Here is a 16896-nt window from a genome sequence, read left to right as displayed (position 1 = left end):
AGCTAGTTTTGGGTTTTGGTGCCGATGGAAGAGGTGAAAACGGCACATTCGGCTTGCTCGGTGCCGAGGCACTAGGGGGCTTAGTTGTTTTCTCCGGAGCCGGGCTCGAAGGCGGGGCTTTCGAAGCGGGTGTTCGGTCTCGACTGAGCCCAGCGGGCGGAGTGCTGACCTTTGCCTTCGGTTTGGGAACTGTATGTGGTGCAGGGGCAGTAGTACTCACGCGCTGACCTGATGGAATGGAGTCATCTGATTCGTCTGCCTCTGATATGATCTGGAGATCAGGTGAATCTTCTTCGGGAACGAGCGGAACCTCTTCATCGAAGATATCTTCCAGTTCCGGAGCTGATCTCCTCATTTCGTGTCGACGGGCCCTCCGATCCCAGATGGTTTTCTTTGATCGGAAGGATGCACAAGCTGTGTAGGTCGATTCGTCGTGGTCTGGTGATAGACAGAGGTTTCAGACCTCGTGGAGATCGCTACGTGGAAACTTTGCTCGACATCCCGTGCATCTTTTGAACGGAGTTCTGTCCATGAGGTGTAGGCCGCACGGCGTTGATAGGCCCAACGACCCGCGTCGATGACCGGAATGGAACTGATGGCGGTGAAACTATTGTAGTCGATGTCAATGGTAGTTTTAAGAAGTTTGAGGAAGTTTTGCGCTTCGAGGTGCTTGAAAAATGTTTTTGTAGCCGGAGCGGAGAAACTTTCATCCGAACCCAGTGTCGGAAAAAACAATCTAAGGATGGAGCCGATGCCCATGCGCAGTATTGTCCAAGGGAGGAGTCACCTATCTCGTGACTACAAAGATTTCTTCCAAGACGACAACAACCTGAAATCATCCGAGCGCAACACCAGGTGGCAATCTAATGCTAAGTGTACAATCTGCAGCTCATATGCCTCGAACATACATTTCGACGATAGTGGAGTGGAGATAGTGGAGAAGTGTGGCTCAATGGTTAGAGCGGCAGACCCTGATGCAGAGGTCTAGCCCGGGACCAGGGTTCAATTCCCCGTCTCGGCGGGTCTTGGGCTCAAAATTCCACGGACCTGATAATTCTCGCCTCAGCGCCTATTCCAATCATGGAGTCCCACTCTGCAACTCTGGGCAATAGCTTGCTTAATCTCCACAACGCCCCCCACAACGCTAATGATGCCTGGCCTCTACCTTGGGGGTGCCCAGGAGTGGACACCTCACAGGGAAAGCCAGGATGGGTTCCACAGCGATATTCGTACAAGCGCCTTGAGACCCTTGCGGGCGAGTAGTGCGCTATACAAGTATCAATTTACATTTACATTTAGTGCTAAGAAGATGAACATATACAGTTCAGATAAGACAGTAGCACTTGCATACTCCTATAATGTGCGCCCTAAATGTACCTAGCCTAGATATGTAGGTGTAGTATGTATATCCCTATAGATATATGTGTTTATAGCCAAGAATCCCCTAGGGAAGAACCAACCCCCTCACTTCATGGTAAAGAATAAAGGACCCAGTCTCTGCTCCGAGGATGACACCCCGCAAGAGATGTCAGACTGCCGAGGGCTGAAGATTCAGCATGCAGGACCCCATGTCAGCGTGGAGGGAATTCTCCTCTAATTTTAAGGGGGGAATTAGGGTCTTATATACTAGAGAAGCAACTCCAGGGTTTCTTCTAGAATCGATACGTTTTGAAAACAACCATAAATGTTTTTCCAAACAATGCGATCATGCACAGCGGGTCTGTTGGTCAAGGATGAAAATATACAGAATATTTATGCAGTGCCTGAGGACATGTTTATGAACGTCAGGTACAGGTATTACGATAAAATACGAAGAGCCTGGTGTGAAAGAGACAGGAGCAAACTACTATGTAAAAGGTCACCTATTCAGAACCGTTATTGTCTTGTGAATGGGACAATGTATGTAAAAAGGGGGCATACATGACAGGACTAGCCTAAAGGATATGACAGGACTAGCCTAAAGGATATGACAGTTACATCTCAATAAGTAGTCCCATCACTAAACATTTAGGAAGGAACTGAAAACTTATAATTTCAGCAGCTCACCTTAATAGCAGTCTTGATAGGCTAACAACTTGCAGGCCTCTACCTTGATCATTCTAAATAGGGTATAATGACACGAGCGCCAAGATGCCTTATGGTAATCGCGCGCTCTATAAAACTTATTAACAGAACATAACAAGGTAGATTAGATCCACAATATGAGGGCAAGCAAGATGAGCATAGTAGTGTGGGAAAAAAAACCTCATAATGGGCCACACCGCCAGACTCATGTTTGAGGTTGATTATGGGACATTGTACTTTGTGGGAGCCATAAGATAGCAGACTTGAGACAGTGCTGTGAGGTCTTCAGAGGTTGCGTTGCAGAGCAGAAAGGTGTTACAGAGCTGACAAGAAAGAGATTGTCAGACTGAATGTCGTTGGAAGAAGGCAATGTTGGTGTGAGTTGTAAGGTGATGGGAGCCCAGCATTGATTCTGGAGCATGATGAGGCCCATGAAAGGCTCACAGGTCTCTCCAATTGAAAGAGAAATAGTACGGCAGTGATCTCTCCCGGAACACATATATGCACCTCAGCACAGTCCAGGTGGATCATCTGGTCGGTTATGTATTCTGATAAACATTGAGGGGTAATATCACATTAGCGACCTGTGGGTGCCTGTATGACCCCATTTCTCAATCATCCAAGGGGAATCCTCGTGCTAGGTGGTCATCTTGCTCGGCGTCGGCCACACCCTCACCAAATGTCATTTAAATGCTGCCTGTGCAGTAAATAGTACAAAGTACTTCAATAAGGATGCTTCTCTCCCTGAGCTCTGGAAGGGATACATATTAAAAATAGATCCCTAGTACAACTGGCTTGCACTTTTAGGAACACACCTACCAAGCAGACTGCCATTTTACGCTTCCACTGAAAACACCAAGAGTGGTCATTAAGAAGGAAACTGGAAAACATGCAGCCTGGGTGCAAAGCTATGCATCAAGGGAAGAGAAGACCTGGGTGCAATTTGAGATGTAAGAGAAGAATTGGGTGCAATTTGAGATTGGGTGAAGGTGTTGGAAACCATCAAACAAAACTTGGGTAACATCATCGTTTTCCACTTGTGCTGAGGCAGTGAGCTTAGGAAGAAATGGAAGTACAGGAAGAGGGACAACAGTAAAAGGAAGGTGTCTTACCATGCAAACATAGAATGTGAGGTTTTACACACAGCATCACCAGCAGTATCAAGATAGATTAGGTTTAGCATACAGCTCAGGGTGGTGCAATGTAAGCATCAGAAAATACCGAAGAGAGCTGCTACGTCGTCTCAGAGCCTGAGGACAGCAGTTATAGTAGGCACATTCAAGTGCCTCAAAGGTACAAACAAAGTGGTAAAGAAACAGCTTCAAGTGGAGGTGCGAATTCAGAATAAGGGTTAATGATATATGTGTCACTGGCAGACAGTGTCCTCAGGAACTGACACAGGAAGGCTCCTCCTGAAACGTGGAGCATTCATTTGAGTGTGGTTCAGCACCAATGCATAAAGAGATTTAGAAAACAGTTACAAAAAAAGCACTTAACCCCCAAAGGATGCTAACCATACCACAACAACTATGACCAAGGGAACAGCTAAGCAGAGCATGTTTTATAGCAGCAGGCTCGGAAATTAGCAGAGTACATGGGGCAAGTGGCCCTTTTCTGGTGTAAATAAATATTCAGCTACATAAGAAAATGTAAGTATATGGATGCGCTTTCTTTTATGATCTGGTTTGACAGTCCAGCTGTCTCCAGACAATTATGTAAGAATCACCAGGAGAGGGTCTTTGGCTCCACCTATATGTTGAGAGCCAGGAGTACATGTTTTGACTGGGCACAAGTTGTGTGCTTCCACAAAAAAGTGCTTGCCTTCCAAACAGCTCAGATCATTTTGTTAATTTATTCAGCTGCCTGAGCTTGAACTTCAGGGCCATGACATTGAAAGGCTAATAGCTGTCTTAGATAAACAGATAATCGGCTGTTTTTCTCTGGCAGCAGGACAGATTGGATGAGGGCAGTAATTTAGGTACAAAGATTTTTAGATCGGGCTTGACAGTGCAACTGTCACCTGACCTTTTAAACTACACCAATATTATTCTGCAGTTCTTTGATTCCACACAAATACATATCTATTCCCATGCTACTTACTTGTAATGCTTCACATTAGCAGACAACATTACTTTAAAGCCAGGTCTATTGGAATTGCCAATGATTGTTTTATGTGATGGAAGAGAACATAGTATGAATGCCTCACTCTTGGGGTGTGGCCACACCGGTGACCAAGATGGACACAAGGCAGAGAAATTCGGGCACTGAGAGCCCCACTATCCAGTTCCATTCTTGCAATGCTGCGATGGAAGGAGGTGGGGGTGAACCAGGATGCCAGGCTGGACCGACTAGCTACATGTGGAGGTGCAATTGGAGGCACGTGGACGGAGTGGAAAGCAAGTGTGGTACTTGGAGGTCTTGCAGTGACAGGGACCATGGCTGAGCCTGAGGATGTGGCTACCGAGCACTGCTGGCACGCCCTGTCTGCTTTTTCTAAACCTGCCCCCATCGACACACTGCCGATCGTAAGGAGTGGCACCAGAGTGCTGATGATACGGTCTGACGCTGGATGAGGCCTGGTTCTTGTTGCTGTGCCACATGGTTAGGGTGAGTGGTGGACCATGCATCGAGGCTGGTCAGATGTCGCTGCCTGGCAGTGCGCTGCACATGCACTTTGCGATGCAATACTGACTGTTGTTAAGCCCCTGCACCATGGGCCGGCCGTTGCTGAGCGGCTCTGCCTGGCTGAGTGTGTGATTGTGTGGATAATCCTACCTAGTGAGGCGCTGGGTAGCAGCCCAAGGCCTGCTGCAGGGGTGCACAATTAGGATTCAGCACTTATCTCCAGCTACCGCCTCCCAGCGTTGACCTTTGGTGGTCAGAAGACCGGGATTGAGCTGTGAGTTTGGGAGCCTGATTATCATGCTTGCTCCCTTTACCCGCTGCCGCAGATGAGGCCACGTGAAGCAGTGTTTGGGCTCTGCACTACCAGGGCTCTATCTTTTTCTCGATTTCACCATGGTGGTTCGGGAAGCAATGAGACGCAAATTTGCAGATGTCAAAAACACTTTAAGGAAACAAGGACTAAAATACAACATGTTCTACCTAGCTCGCATGCGAGTGAAAGTTGATGGGCAATCGTGGATCTTGACCATGCCAGTGGAGGCCATAGATTTTTGTAAACAATATGGCAAGAGGGGCCTCTCCCGCCCTGCCGTATTGCTTCCCCTCCACTACTGAAGCTGATGTACCCCACAAATCACCGGATTGACAGCTGCCTGCCGGCGCTGCTCTTGCACCAGTACTTTGCATCCGAAGTGGCTGTACTGTCTTCCTTCCTGCTCATTGCTACTCCCAAACACCGATAGAGAGCCTCATGATGCTACCATAATGCAACGCAACTTCCTCCTGTTTAGGTATCACAGATTAAGGGCATCAAATGCTGTGGTGTTGCCACTCCTCCGAGCTGTGTACACAGCTCTGACTGGAATTGGGATGTTGATTCGGTTTATTTGGGATTCGCCCGATATTCTAAAATCTGGATGTTTTAATTGTGTTTTGTTACTGTTTGCATAACAACATACTGTCCGGTTACACTGTGATATCTTCACTGCACTCACAGAGACACTTATTCATTATACCCTCCCCTAATAGGGACCTTGCCTAGGGGGACATGAGTGACGGAGTTGACATGTTTGATGTGAAACATCCCAAGCCTCAACAACCCCCAACAGGGTAAGCAAGTGCTCTCATACCTGGCAGGACATGGTATGAAGGTGGCATTCCTCCAGGAGATGCACCCTTCCAACAGGACCACATGGTCATATGCCTTGGCATGGAGGACAGTCGATATGTTTCCTATTACAGCTCCTGCTCTCGCGGGGTATGCACCCTGATACATAAAAGCATCCCCTTCACACATCACAACAGTTTTATAGACAATGCTGGAAGGTATGTTATTGTCTCTGGCATATTGGAGAAAAAGAGAGTACTGTTGGTCAATGTTTATGCCCTTAGCCTACACTATCCTGATTTCTATCAGGAAATTCCGGCAATCATGGGGCTGATAGAGGCCAACTTGGTGCTCCTGGAACGTGTTCTAAACATGGCCTATAACCTTGTAGGAGACTCCACAGCTCTAATGTAAGTGGCAAATCCCGTGCCCAATGCGTTTTTTCCGGATATTGGTAACATCTTCAAGCTAGCAGACGCGTGGAGGTTACACAACACCAACATGACAGACCATTGGTTTCTATCCCAGGATGCGGCCCTGTGGCTGGCCAAAACAAAACATCTCACTCACACTTTATCGGACCATGCTCAGGGCTAAGATAGTCCTGCAACTCTCTTATGGCGGGGGATTGGTAAGACAGTGTGGCTTTCCTGACAATACAATGCATGATACGTATTAAAGTCAGAGTTGTGTGACTCCATCACAGAATATTTTACACTTAATACTAGGTTGGTTGCCACACAGGCCACTCTCTGAGAGGCCTTTAAAACTAAGATATGGATTGGCATACATGCGTGAATACTCCAAGACATACGCACCAGTGTGAGCCGTGTTGAACGGGAGCTGTTAGAAATCGACCAAGAACCTGTGCCGTAGGGGCATAAAGCTCAGCTCTACTGCCGTTCAGTGTTGCTGCAGGAGATCTTGAAGAGTGAGAGTTGGCCTACCTAGGGAAATATGAGCAAGAGCGTAGATACGGAGAGGGAGAGAGGCCAGGACGCATGCTGGCACGGCTATTGAGCAAAGGGGTATATGACAGAGCTCCGTACTACCCATCGAACGACTGCGGTCGATAATGACAGCATAACTAAGGAACTTATGCCCTAATATCAACAGCTATACACCACAAGAGCAGATGATGGCACTACTGCAATATCAGATTACTTAACAAAGGTTGCAATGGTCTGGCTGACAGAGGGCCAATAGGAATGTCTAACAGCACCCATTTCATGTGAGGAAATCACTAAGGCGATAAGACACACTAGATCTAAGGCCCCAGGGTTAGATGGCCTTACGGGCCGTTTTATACGGCCCACAAACATGACCTTGCTCTACATCTCTAGGAGGTTTATGCAGAGGCCCTTGAGACTCCCGCCCACCCTCAGAGAGGTTATGAAAACACTGCTGCTTCAGCCTGGTAAAGAAACGCATCTTCGTGTCATATCGACCTCTATAGCTTCTCAATAACGTCAATAAGATTTCAGCCAAAGTGATTGCTACCTGCCTTGCATTCTTTTTGGAACAAATTCTATCGCCAATACAAACTAGCTTTGTTTCACATAGGTTAACCACCCCGAACCTTCGAACTGTTTTTGCAGTGCTGGTCCGCATTTGCCCTGAGCTCCCAGCGGCGGTTGCCCTACTTAATGCAGAGAAGGCTTTTGACTCGCTAGAATGGCCGTTCCTGAGGACTTTGTTGTACAAACTGTTACTCCCACGCGGATTCCTAGATCTTATTATGATGCTCTACTCTAACCCTGTGGCTAGACTGAGGGTAATGCTGCACTCGCTGCCCCTTTTCAGTGACTAGGGGGACCCATCAGGGATGCCATCTGTAGGCATTACTCTTCATTATCGCCATGGATCTACTGATCCGGCAGCCACAGAAACAGCACCTACATTGCGGCCTGCGATGCCAGCTGGTCCACTCTTGATCTCCATGTTCGCAGATATTTTGCTGTATTAAAAACCCAGCCGCAAACCTAGCCCCTATTATCCGTGAAATCATTCGATTTGGGTGCCTCTCTGCCCTCTCTCCATTAATTGGACCAAATCACAGCTCTTTCCAAAAACTGAAGCCACGGTACGCTGAGAGGTGGAGCACCCCTTTACCTGATGTGACGATTCCACCAGATATTTAGACTTTATTTTACATAAACAAAAAGAGATGGTGATTCAACTGAACTATGGGCCAGCAGTGGACAAACTGGCCTCGCAAACGGAGTGCTGAGTCAATTTACCATTATCCATGTGTGGGCGCATCCAAATGATCGAAATGGTAATCCTCCCACGTTTTTATTATTTTTTGATGAATATAACAATTGCTTTGTCTAATGTATTCTTGCCACTGTGAGGAGCTATCAGCTCCACCTGATTCGGGTAAGCTGCTGACCCAGAATCCGTTGGAAAGTTCTGCCACTACCATAAGAGCGAGGAGGATTTGGCGCACCAGGTATGCAGCTGTATTTTTGTGGCACAATGTCGCTTCTCTTACTACTGATTTCATGCGGATGCTAGATTACCATACTCAAAACCAGAGAGGGACCAGGCTGTGCTGACTCCTCTCTCTTCTATCATACCGCTGGGCATACTGAGAGATCCCTTGGCAATCCAAATGCTTTCTCCTACCTGTTGGGCATTTGCAAAACTTCGCTGATACCTAGGGGGGTGGGCTAAGTTTACTCTCCAGCTATACCACTAACTCATAATCCTTGGCTACCCGTGACCTAGGAAAAATTAGTACAACGTACTTTACATATGTTCAATTTGCACTCACTGGGAGACCTTTCCCCAGGCGGACATGTTACCACACACACGGCCATCGCCAATATGGGGGTCGTTACACATATGGACAATTTCATCCTCTGGCGTAGTCACAATACATTACACGATCGGTAACCCTCATATCCACTAGAACCGGAGGACTTCCCCCACTGGCGCTAGTGTTTATTGCCATTGAAGGGTCACGATTGGTCTCTCGCTTTATCAAGCTTGTCTTGCCCGAAGTTGGGGGGAGATGGGAGGATCCGGTCGGCATGTGAACGTGACATAGGGCACCCTATACCAGGTATGATGAGGTGCTACTGTTGCACACAAACAAAGCTCATTGCCCCTAACCCAAAGTTATTTGGCAACTACTGCACGATTATCTGCTTACCCTAGACACGATATCTCAGATGGGAATGACTGATGCCCATGATGACCTGCTACAGTGCACTTCCTCAGTTCGTGCCCGGATTGGTGCGGAGCTGGCTGTGGTCCTGCCCATTTGGGTGCCCCAGAGCCCTCCAACTCTTCTCATCCACCCTAAAGTGTATTTACACGCAACCACAAGTATTTGTATATTCTTACTCTGCCTTACTCCTGTATACGTCTCGAAGCTATTGAGTAGCCTCTAGTGATAAGTATATAGCTGAAATGCCATTAGTTGTTTTGTTAGTTATCTTGGAAAATGAGTAATAAAGTACCACAAAAAAAACGATGCCTCGCTCTGCATGTAGAGTTTTGCCCTCAAAGTCAGGGCCTTCTACCTCCAACGTAATTTGATTAATTCATCAGCCAACTAGACAATCACTGCAGCTTGTCTGCATCTGTTACTATTCTTCTCTTTGAGTTTGTGTCTAAGTGCTAGGAGGCCAAACATTGTGATCTACTAACAACGCTTCTGAATCATTAGAACCTATAGTTCACACAGTTTCCAGTGTGCATACTATTATGTATCGAATTGGAATTATTTCTATAGGATGGGGTGGGGAAGAGACTTGTCAAAACAGTTTTTAGGTCATCCCGTTTTAGAGCACTTCTACCACTTTTTACTGCTTTTACAGCTCAGCGCCTCCTTCGGCCTGTGTAGTTATCGCCAAACAAAATCCTTGTCTTCTGGACACAAGGACCAATTTATCTGGTAAGCAAATTTTCTATTAAGGCTGCCACAAAAAAATCCATTTTGGGGTAAGCATTAATACTAAACTATAATAAATAACTGAGGCACTAATAGTCCAATGGAGCCCACCCAACTTGGCATTAGCATCATAGCAGCGTACTCCCCCACAAGTGTTTTTCGTTTTTGTAGTACAACCTTGACACTCCATGAATCGTATCTCGATGACCGGCAGGTGAGTCGTCATGTCCTCCAGGATGCAGACATCCCCGGTTAAAGTCCTGAAAAGGTAAGAGCACAGAGCAGGAGGGATGCAGAGGTTAGCAGTTTGAACTATTGAGCAGCGAGGGTGAGAGGTGGCAGGGAGGGTGAGAGGTGGCATGAGGTAGGTCTGTTGAGTTACTGAACAGAGGTGGTTTGATTATTCCTGTGTTACATAGCATATGAATATTTTACAGGTCAAAGGTAATCCTTTAGGTCCCTGGTGAAAAGAACAACAGTGAACTTCCTGAAATGAGATTTGGACATAATGTGATCTGAAAAGGCCTGCTCTCAGACGCGGCAGCTTAACAGGCCAGCCTCACAGCGCCCTCTACACATCCTCAGGGTAGTTAGTCCCAGCAGAGGTGGGTGCTGCTCTGTGTATTCCACAGGTGGAATCAGCTCTCCTGCCCTGTGTTACTGTGGTGGTCAATGCACTTAAATGAATTTACTAAACAACATTTCCTTCTTTTCCTTATTAAGTAGCGATCAATTTTCCTCCTGGTAATCCATTCAGTTTGTAAAATTTGTCTGTATACATTGTTTCGTTTTGATCCTGCATAATCAAATGTTTTATTCACATCTGCTGTCTTCACTCCCTACCCTATATACAAGTCTCTGCATATAATGTAAAACAATAAAGATAATGAACAAACAAGCATGGGGGCCTATTCAAAAACACCACTTTGTAGTCCGTTTAGTAGTAATACAGTAAAAAAGCTCACGTACTACAATATGCCTGTGCTACTCCTATTTTTATATGCGGAGGTCTCTGCCACATGTGCTGCCACAGAGTTACTGTAGTCAAAAGGGTCCCAAAACAGTGGTAAATGGTCTGCTGTCTGGCTTCAGAGTAATTACAGCACCACTCATGGCCACTTACAGGCACTGCAACAGGTTCCCATAGAAAACAATTAAGGCAGGGACTTAAAATAACATCCCATAGGAAATAATGTTAAATAAACGAAATTATTCCAACGTTTACATGTATTTTGTTTAGTTATAAAATATTTAATGAATAAATAATTGTTATATTATAAAATGTAATAAGCTTATTTTATAATACAAACTAAAAATGTTGCTGGATTTTTAAACTTATTCTTTAAGAACTATTATTATAATTTAAATAAATAATATTGAATGACAAATATAGTTAATACACATTTAAGGTATTGTGCTTAATATGTTATTAGTTGTTGGTCTAAATTACATAATTAAACATATTTTACATTAACATTTCGACATAAAATTTTAAATATAAATATATTTTTTAAAGATTACTAAGGTTTTAGTAATTTCCCTATACTTTTGCATAGGAGGAGCTCTGCTACAATGGTAGTAACTTTACACTTGCAAACCCTGGTGTAGGAGGCTTTGCAAAGGGGAGGAGACTTGAACTTCTACCCCTAGGAATACCTTTACACTCAGAAATGGTGAATAGCACAAAAAGTGCAATGTTACTAATAGATGCAGTAGCACAATTACACTTGAGTGAATTTGTATGTATAAATTCATGTTTGTTAATAGGCCCCAAAGTCTTGGAAGCAAACGTTTCAACCAATTGCCAAAGATCCTCACAGGACATTACAGTGAAACTAAAAGCCAATGCTTCACTGATATCAGAGACATCCAACATAATACGGTAGATTCACTAGCATCCATAAGATGTCATCTTTCACAGTTGTTTACTATGCTCACCGCGAGGACTTACATAGCGTATGCGGATTTCTCATTCTGGCTTTAGCATGTACATTTAGCAGCATATGCAAAAGGAATGTTGCTGCAATTAAAAAGTGACCAATGTAGCATCTTCATAAAGATATGTGGACACGGCCAGGCACATGGGAAAATCATTAATGCAGTACCTCTAAAGAGATACCAAACTGGATGATCCTATGCGTAGCACCTACATTTCAACTTATTAAACAGCCAGAACCACTCACATGACTGTAGGTGCCTACAAAGTTGCTTTCTCCCATGCAGCAGCAGGGAGAACAACCAATTAACCAAAGCACACTAGCTTTTACTACCTGGCACAATACCTAGGGCTGCCGCCTGCAGTCTTGGTGGCTTTTTGATTGTTATCTATTGATGAAATGTCAATCAGGTTTTGTTCTACTGAATTTTGCACCATTTTCTATTGGTTCATTTCACAGAAGGATTAGTTACTTACCTGTAATCCTAGTTCTCTTCCAGGGGTATCCTCATCAAAGTCATAAGCATTAGAATATTCCCGCCCATGTGCAGGACCCCGGAAACACTATATTATATGTGCCCCACATATATATATATACTCTCATATATATATATAAATACATATATATATATATATATAACATGCAATAGCAGCCAATAAAAACAGAGCTGAAATATGCTGTGTAGAATTTCCACCATACATGTATAATAATAAGCATTAGAAACATGAGAAACAACAAAAAAAGTTTGTTTAGAAATTGTTTTAATGCTCAAAAAGCAGTAGAAATTCTTATAACTCACTGGAAGCATAGAAAGCTCCCAGGCTGCATTGCAAACACACAGTCTAAAAAGACTGAAAAGCTAACCTGTAGCTGCATAGCAATAAACTGACACCGTGCCTTTAAGGCACTCATGACCCCCAGTATCCCATCATGCCTCAGGGGTGACAGTTAGGTCAGTTGTTCTTTTCGGAGACTGAAAATAAACCCAATAACAAATAGGTTAACAACATCTCCTTATTAAAGAATGTCCTTTGCCCGGGGAGGCGGGAGGGTTGCTTATGACTTTGATGAGGATACCCCTGGAAGAGAACTAGGATTACAGGTAAGTAACTAATCCTTCTCTTCCAGGGGATCCTCATCAATAGTCATAAGCATTAGAATAGAATAGCGAGCCTCACCTCATCTCCCTGCGGGCAAAGGAGTAACAATACAGTAATAAACCATATTAAGCCTAGAAAATACTAAGCTCGTATAGGCCGTAGGCTACCCTAATAGATTCCTCAAAGAGGCTTGTCCTACTTGAGTATCGGCCCTGGAATCAGACTCGAGACAGTAATGTCTCGTAAAGGTATGAACTGATTTCCAAGTCGCAGCCTTGCATATCTCCGACATTGGAATGTCGTGTAAGAAGGCTACAGTAGCGGCCTTCCCTCTAGTGGAATGCGCTTTGGGTGACTGCAACAAAGGCTTGCCTGCAAGCTGATAAGCCAATTTAATGCAAGAGACAATCCATCTCGCGATGGACCTCTTGGCCGCTGGAAAACCTGTTCGCATTGAACCATAGTTCACGAACAGTTGATCCGTTTTCCTAATCCCTTTGGTCATTTCCAAATAGAACTTGAGCACTCTCTTAAGATCTAAGGAGTGAAGTGACCGCTCGGCTGGGGTCGTAGGATTTGGAAAAAATGATGGAAGGGAAATGGACTGATTTATATGAAAATCAGAGATGACTTTAGGTAAGAAAGCTGGATGAGCCCTTAAGACTACCCTATTGTGATGAAAGATAGTGTATGGTTCTTTCGCACAGAGAGCTTGAATCTCGCTGACTCTGCGAGCAGAGGTAATCGCCACCAAAAAGGCCGCCTTCCAAGAGAGATGTTGCAAAGAGGCCTTGTGGATGGGCTCAAAAGGTGGTGACATTAACCTGGATAGCACCAGGTTTAATTCCCATGGAGGAGAAGGATTTCGCACAGGGGGATACACTTTCTTCAACCCCTGGAGGAAGTCCTTAACCACTGGAACCTGAAAGAAAGACACCTGATCTGGTGATTTTCTGTATGCTACTATGGCTGACAAATGCACCCTAATAGAAGCGTATTTTAAACCAGCCGTAGCTAGGGAAAGGAGGTATGGCAAGATGACGTCCTCCTGTCCTTTAGTCGGACCTAGGTGATGATCCCTACACCATAAGAAAAACCTCTTCCACTTGAACGCATAGGACGCTCTTGTGGAAGGTCTCTTAGCCTCCTTTAAAATGTTCATGCATTCCGGAGGCAAGTTCAAATGTCCGTATTGCAGGACCTCAGGAGCCATGCTGTTGGGTTCAGTGATGGGAGGTTGGGATGCATTATCCTCCCGTTCATCTTGCTCAACAGGTCCGGCCTGCAAGGGAGTCGTCTGTGTGGACACACAGACAGATGCAGAAGGTCCGGGTACCACCACTGCCGCGGCCAATCCGGAGCTATCAGGATCATTTCCATGTTCGACCTGCAGAGCTTGGAAACTACTCTCGGAATCAGAGCCAGGGGAGGAAACGCGTAAGCGAATGTCCCTGACCAATCCATCAGTAAAGCATTCCCCTGAGTCCCTGGCCGGTGGAACCTGGACGCGAAGGCGTGGCATTTGGAGTTTTCGTCGTCTGCAAACAAATCTATGGTTGGACGACCCCAGCAACGAAAAAGCTCTTCCACTACTTCGTCGTTTAGCACCCAGTCTGGCTGATCTTCGAAGTGCCTGCTGAGTGCGTCTGCTTTTACGTTCAACTCGCCTGGAAGGTGCACCGCCACTATCGTGAGGCCTCGAGAGAGGAGCCAATGCCAGATTGCCTGAGCCTCTCGAAACAGAGGGCGAGACCTTGTGCCTCCTTGTTTGTTCAGATAGAACATGGTGGTCGTGTTGTCCGTCTGAACTAGGACTGAGTTGGACTCTATCGCTGGTAAAAAAGCTTTGAGAGCCAGGAATACAGCTCTGAGTTCCAGCATATTGATGTGGTATGTCTGCTCCTGCGCAGACTACAGGCCTTGAATCTGAAGCGGACCCATATGCGCTCCCCAACCCTGCAGAGAGGCATCCATCACTATCGACTGGGTTGGAAGAGGCTGGTGAAACCGAACCCCCACCAGCAGATTCTTTCTCCGTGTCCACCATTTGATGGCGTCTTTTGTCGCTTGGGAGAGTTTGATGCGATCCTCCCAAAGATCTGTCGCCTGGTCCCATTGATCCTCCAGAGCCTGCTGTAGAGGACGCATTCTCAGCCTGGCGTTTGGGATGAGAAAGATGCAGGACGCCATGGAACCTAGCAGGGATGCTACTTGTCGGGCTGTTGGAAGCCGAGATGTCAGCAGGATTCCACATTTCTGGCTCATGGAAAAAAGTCTCTCCTCCGAAGGAAACGCTTTTCCCACGTTTGTGTCCAGAACGGAGCCTAGGTAGTGGATTGATTGAGTAGGCCGCTGGACTGACTTCTCCAGGTTCACATGAAGGCCGAGCCTGTGCAACTGGAGTAGACACAGATGTAGATCGTGTTTCACCTGCACTGGAGATGGACCTTTCAGGAGCCAGTCGTCCAGGTACGGGTAGATGAAGAGCCCCTTCTTGTGAAGAAAAGCCGCCACCACTGCCATGCATTTGGTGAAGACTCGTGGTGCGGACTTGAGACCGAAGGGTAGCACTGTGTACTGATAGTGTTTGTTCCCTACGACAAACCTTAAGTACTTGCGATGTTGTAGAGCAATAGGGATGTGAAAGTACGCATCTTGTAGGTCCACCGAACACATCCAATCTCCGACTTGAAGATGTGGGCATATTTGGTGAAGTGCCAACATGCGAAACTTTTCTCTGACGATGACCTTGTTTAGAAGTCGTAGATCGAGTATTGGTCTGAACTTGTCCTCCCGAACTTTTTTGGGGACAAGAAAGTACCTGGAGTAAACTCCCTTTCCTCTTTGAGCGAGAGGAACCTCCTCTATCGCTCTTTTTTGTAGTAGGACTTTTACCTCTCTTCGGAGCAAGCTTAGTTGATGAGGGTAAGCGCTCTTTGGAGGAATGCTCTTTGGAGGGGCACGGAAACGTAGCCTGTATCCATTGCGCAGTATATTCAGCACCCACTGATCCTTGGTGATGCTGACCCACTCTGCCAGGTGTTGTGAAGCACTTCCTCCCACTGGAGTGGGCAATGGCGCCAGAGGAAGCCACCGATCAGGCTTTTCCTCCTCTCGTGGTGTTAGAGGATTGCTGATGACCTCCTCTACCTCTGCCAGGTTTACCTCGAAACTGGGATTTCCCCTGGGTCTTATTTTGGGACCACTGAGGGGTTGAACCCTCTGTTGAGCCCCTCTCCCCCTGTTGGGCTTGAAACGGCGCTTGAACTCTTTCTTCTTTTCCAAGCCCACCGCTTTCACTGTGTCCAGTTCCGTCTTCATTCGGGTCATTTCTTCGTCAGCATGCTCCCCGAAGAGAGCGGAACCCGAAAAGGGGAGATTAAGGATGCGATGTTGAGCATCCGGCTTCAGGCCTGTCAGGCGCAACCATGCCGATCTCCTGGCACAAACCCCATGAGAATAGGAGTGCGCCGCCAGGACAGCACCATCCGCAGCCGTGCTTATCATCTGATTCGCCACCAGACATCCTTCAGTCACGGTCTCTTCAAAATCCTGCTGGTCTTCTTTTGGCAGCTTGGCTTTGAACCTTTCCATAGAGTCCCATAAGGCTCTGTCGTATCGACCCAGAAGTGCAGCCGCACTAGAAACCTTAAGAGTCGACGCAGCTGAGTTGCAAACTTTGCGACCCCAGGAGTCTTGAGTCTTGCTGTCCTTGTCTGGTGGGACTGAAGAAGAACCGGCAACTGCGTGTGTCTTCCTCGCCGCTGCCACAATAACCGAGTCTGCTGGAGGGTCAGATCGTACACAAACCGGGTCAGAAGAGGCCGGTTTGTATTTCTTCTGGATGCGGGCTGCCACAGCTCTGATAGCCGCCGGAGTTAGGAATACCTCCTTGACAGGATCCATAATCCCCGGGACTAACGGTAGTAAAGGACGGGTGATCGCCTTTTTGTGTAAAGTCTCAAAAATGACTGTCGTTGTAACCTGAGGGACAGACATTTCAATGTTCAGCTTCTGAGCTCCTCTTTGTAAGACATCCAGATACGTGCCAATGTCATCCACTGGGGAGGATCAGGACGTAGGACTGTCCGTCAAAGTAGGGGAGTAGTCACTCTTGGAAGACCTAGTAGAAGAGGTAGATGAAGTAGACTGAGTTCGTCG

The 16896-nt window shown here is 46.2% G+C and overlaps 1 protein-coding gene across 2 annotated transcripts in view; it reads right to left on the bottom strand.

Moving 5' to 3' along the window:
- Positions 1-16896, bottom strand: part of LOC144801703 (E3 ubiquitin-protein ligase HECTD3-like) — a 507926-nt gene that overhangs the window by 312760 nt on the left and 178270 nt on the right. Inside the window, exon 7 of one of the 2 annotated variants that reach the window (XM_078671764.1) lies at positions 9876-9958. The exons of the other annotated variant lie outside the window; for it this stretch is intronic. Within the exon in view, the coding sequence (XP_078527890.1) occupies positions 9876-9958 (83 nt within the window). The remainder of the gene's footprint in view (positions 1-9875; positions 9959-16896) is intronic. 2 annotated transcript variants of the gene reach the window in all.

Source organism: Lissotriton helveticus, chromosome 1_2 (genome assembly GCF_964261635.1).
Source record: "Lissotriton helveticus chromosome 1_2, aLisHel1.1, whole genome shotgun sequence".
Classification (NCBI taxonomy): Eukaryota; Metazoa; Chordata; class Amphibia; order Caudata; family Salamandridae; genus Lissotriton; species Lissotriton helveticus.
The sequence above is the reverse complement of the archived record's forward strand: the minus strand, read 5'-3'. Positions and strand labels throughout refer to the sequence as shown.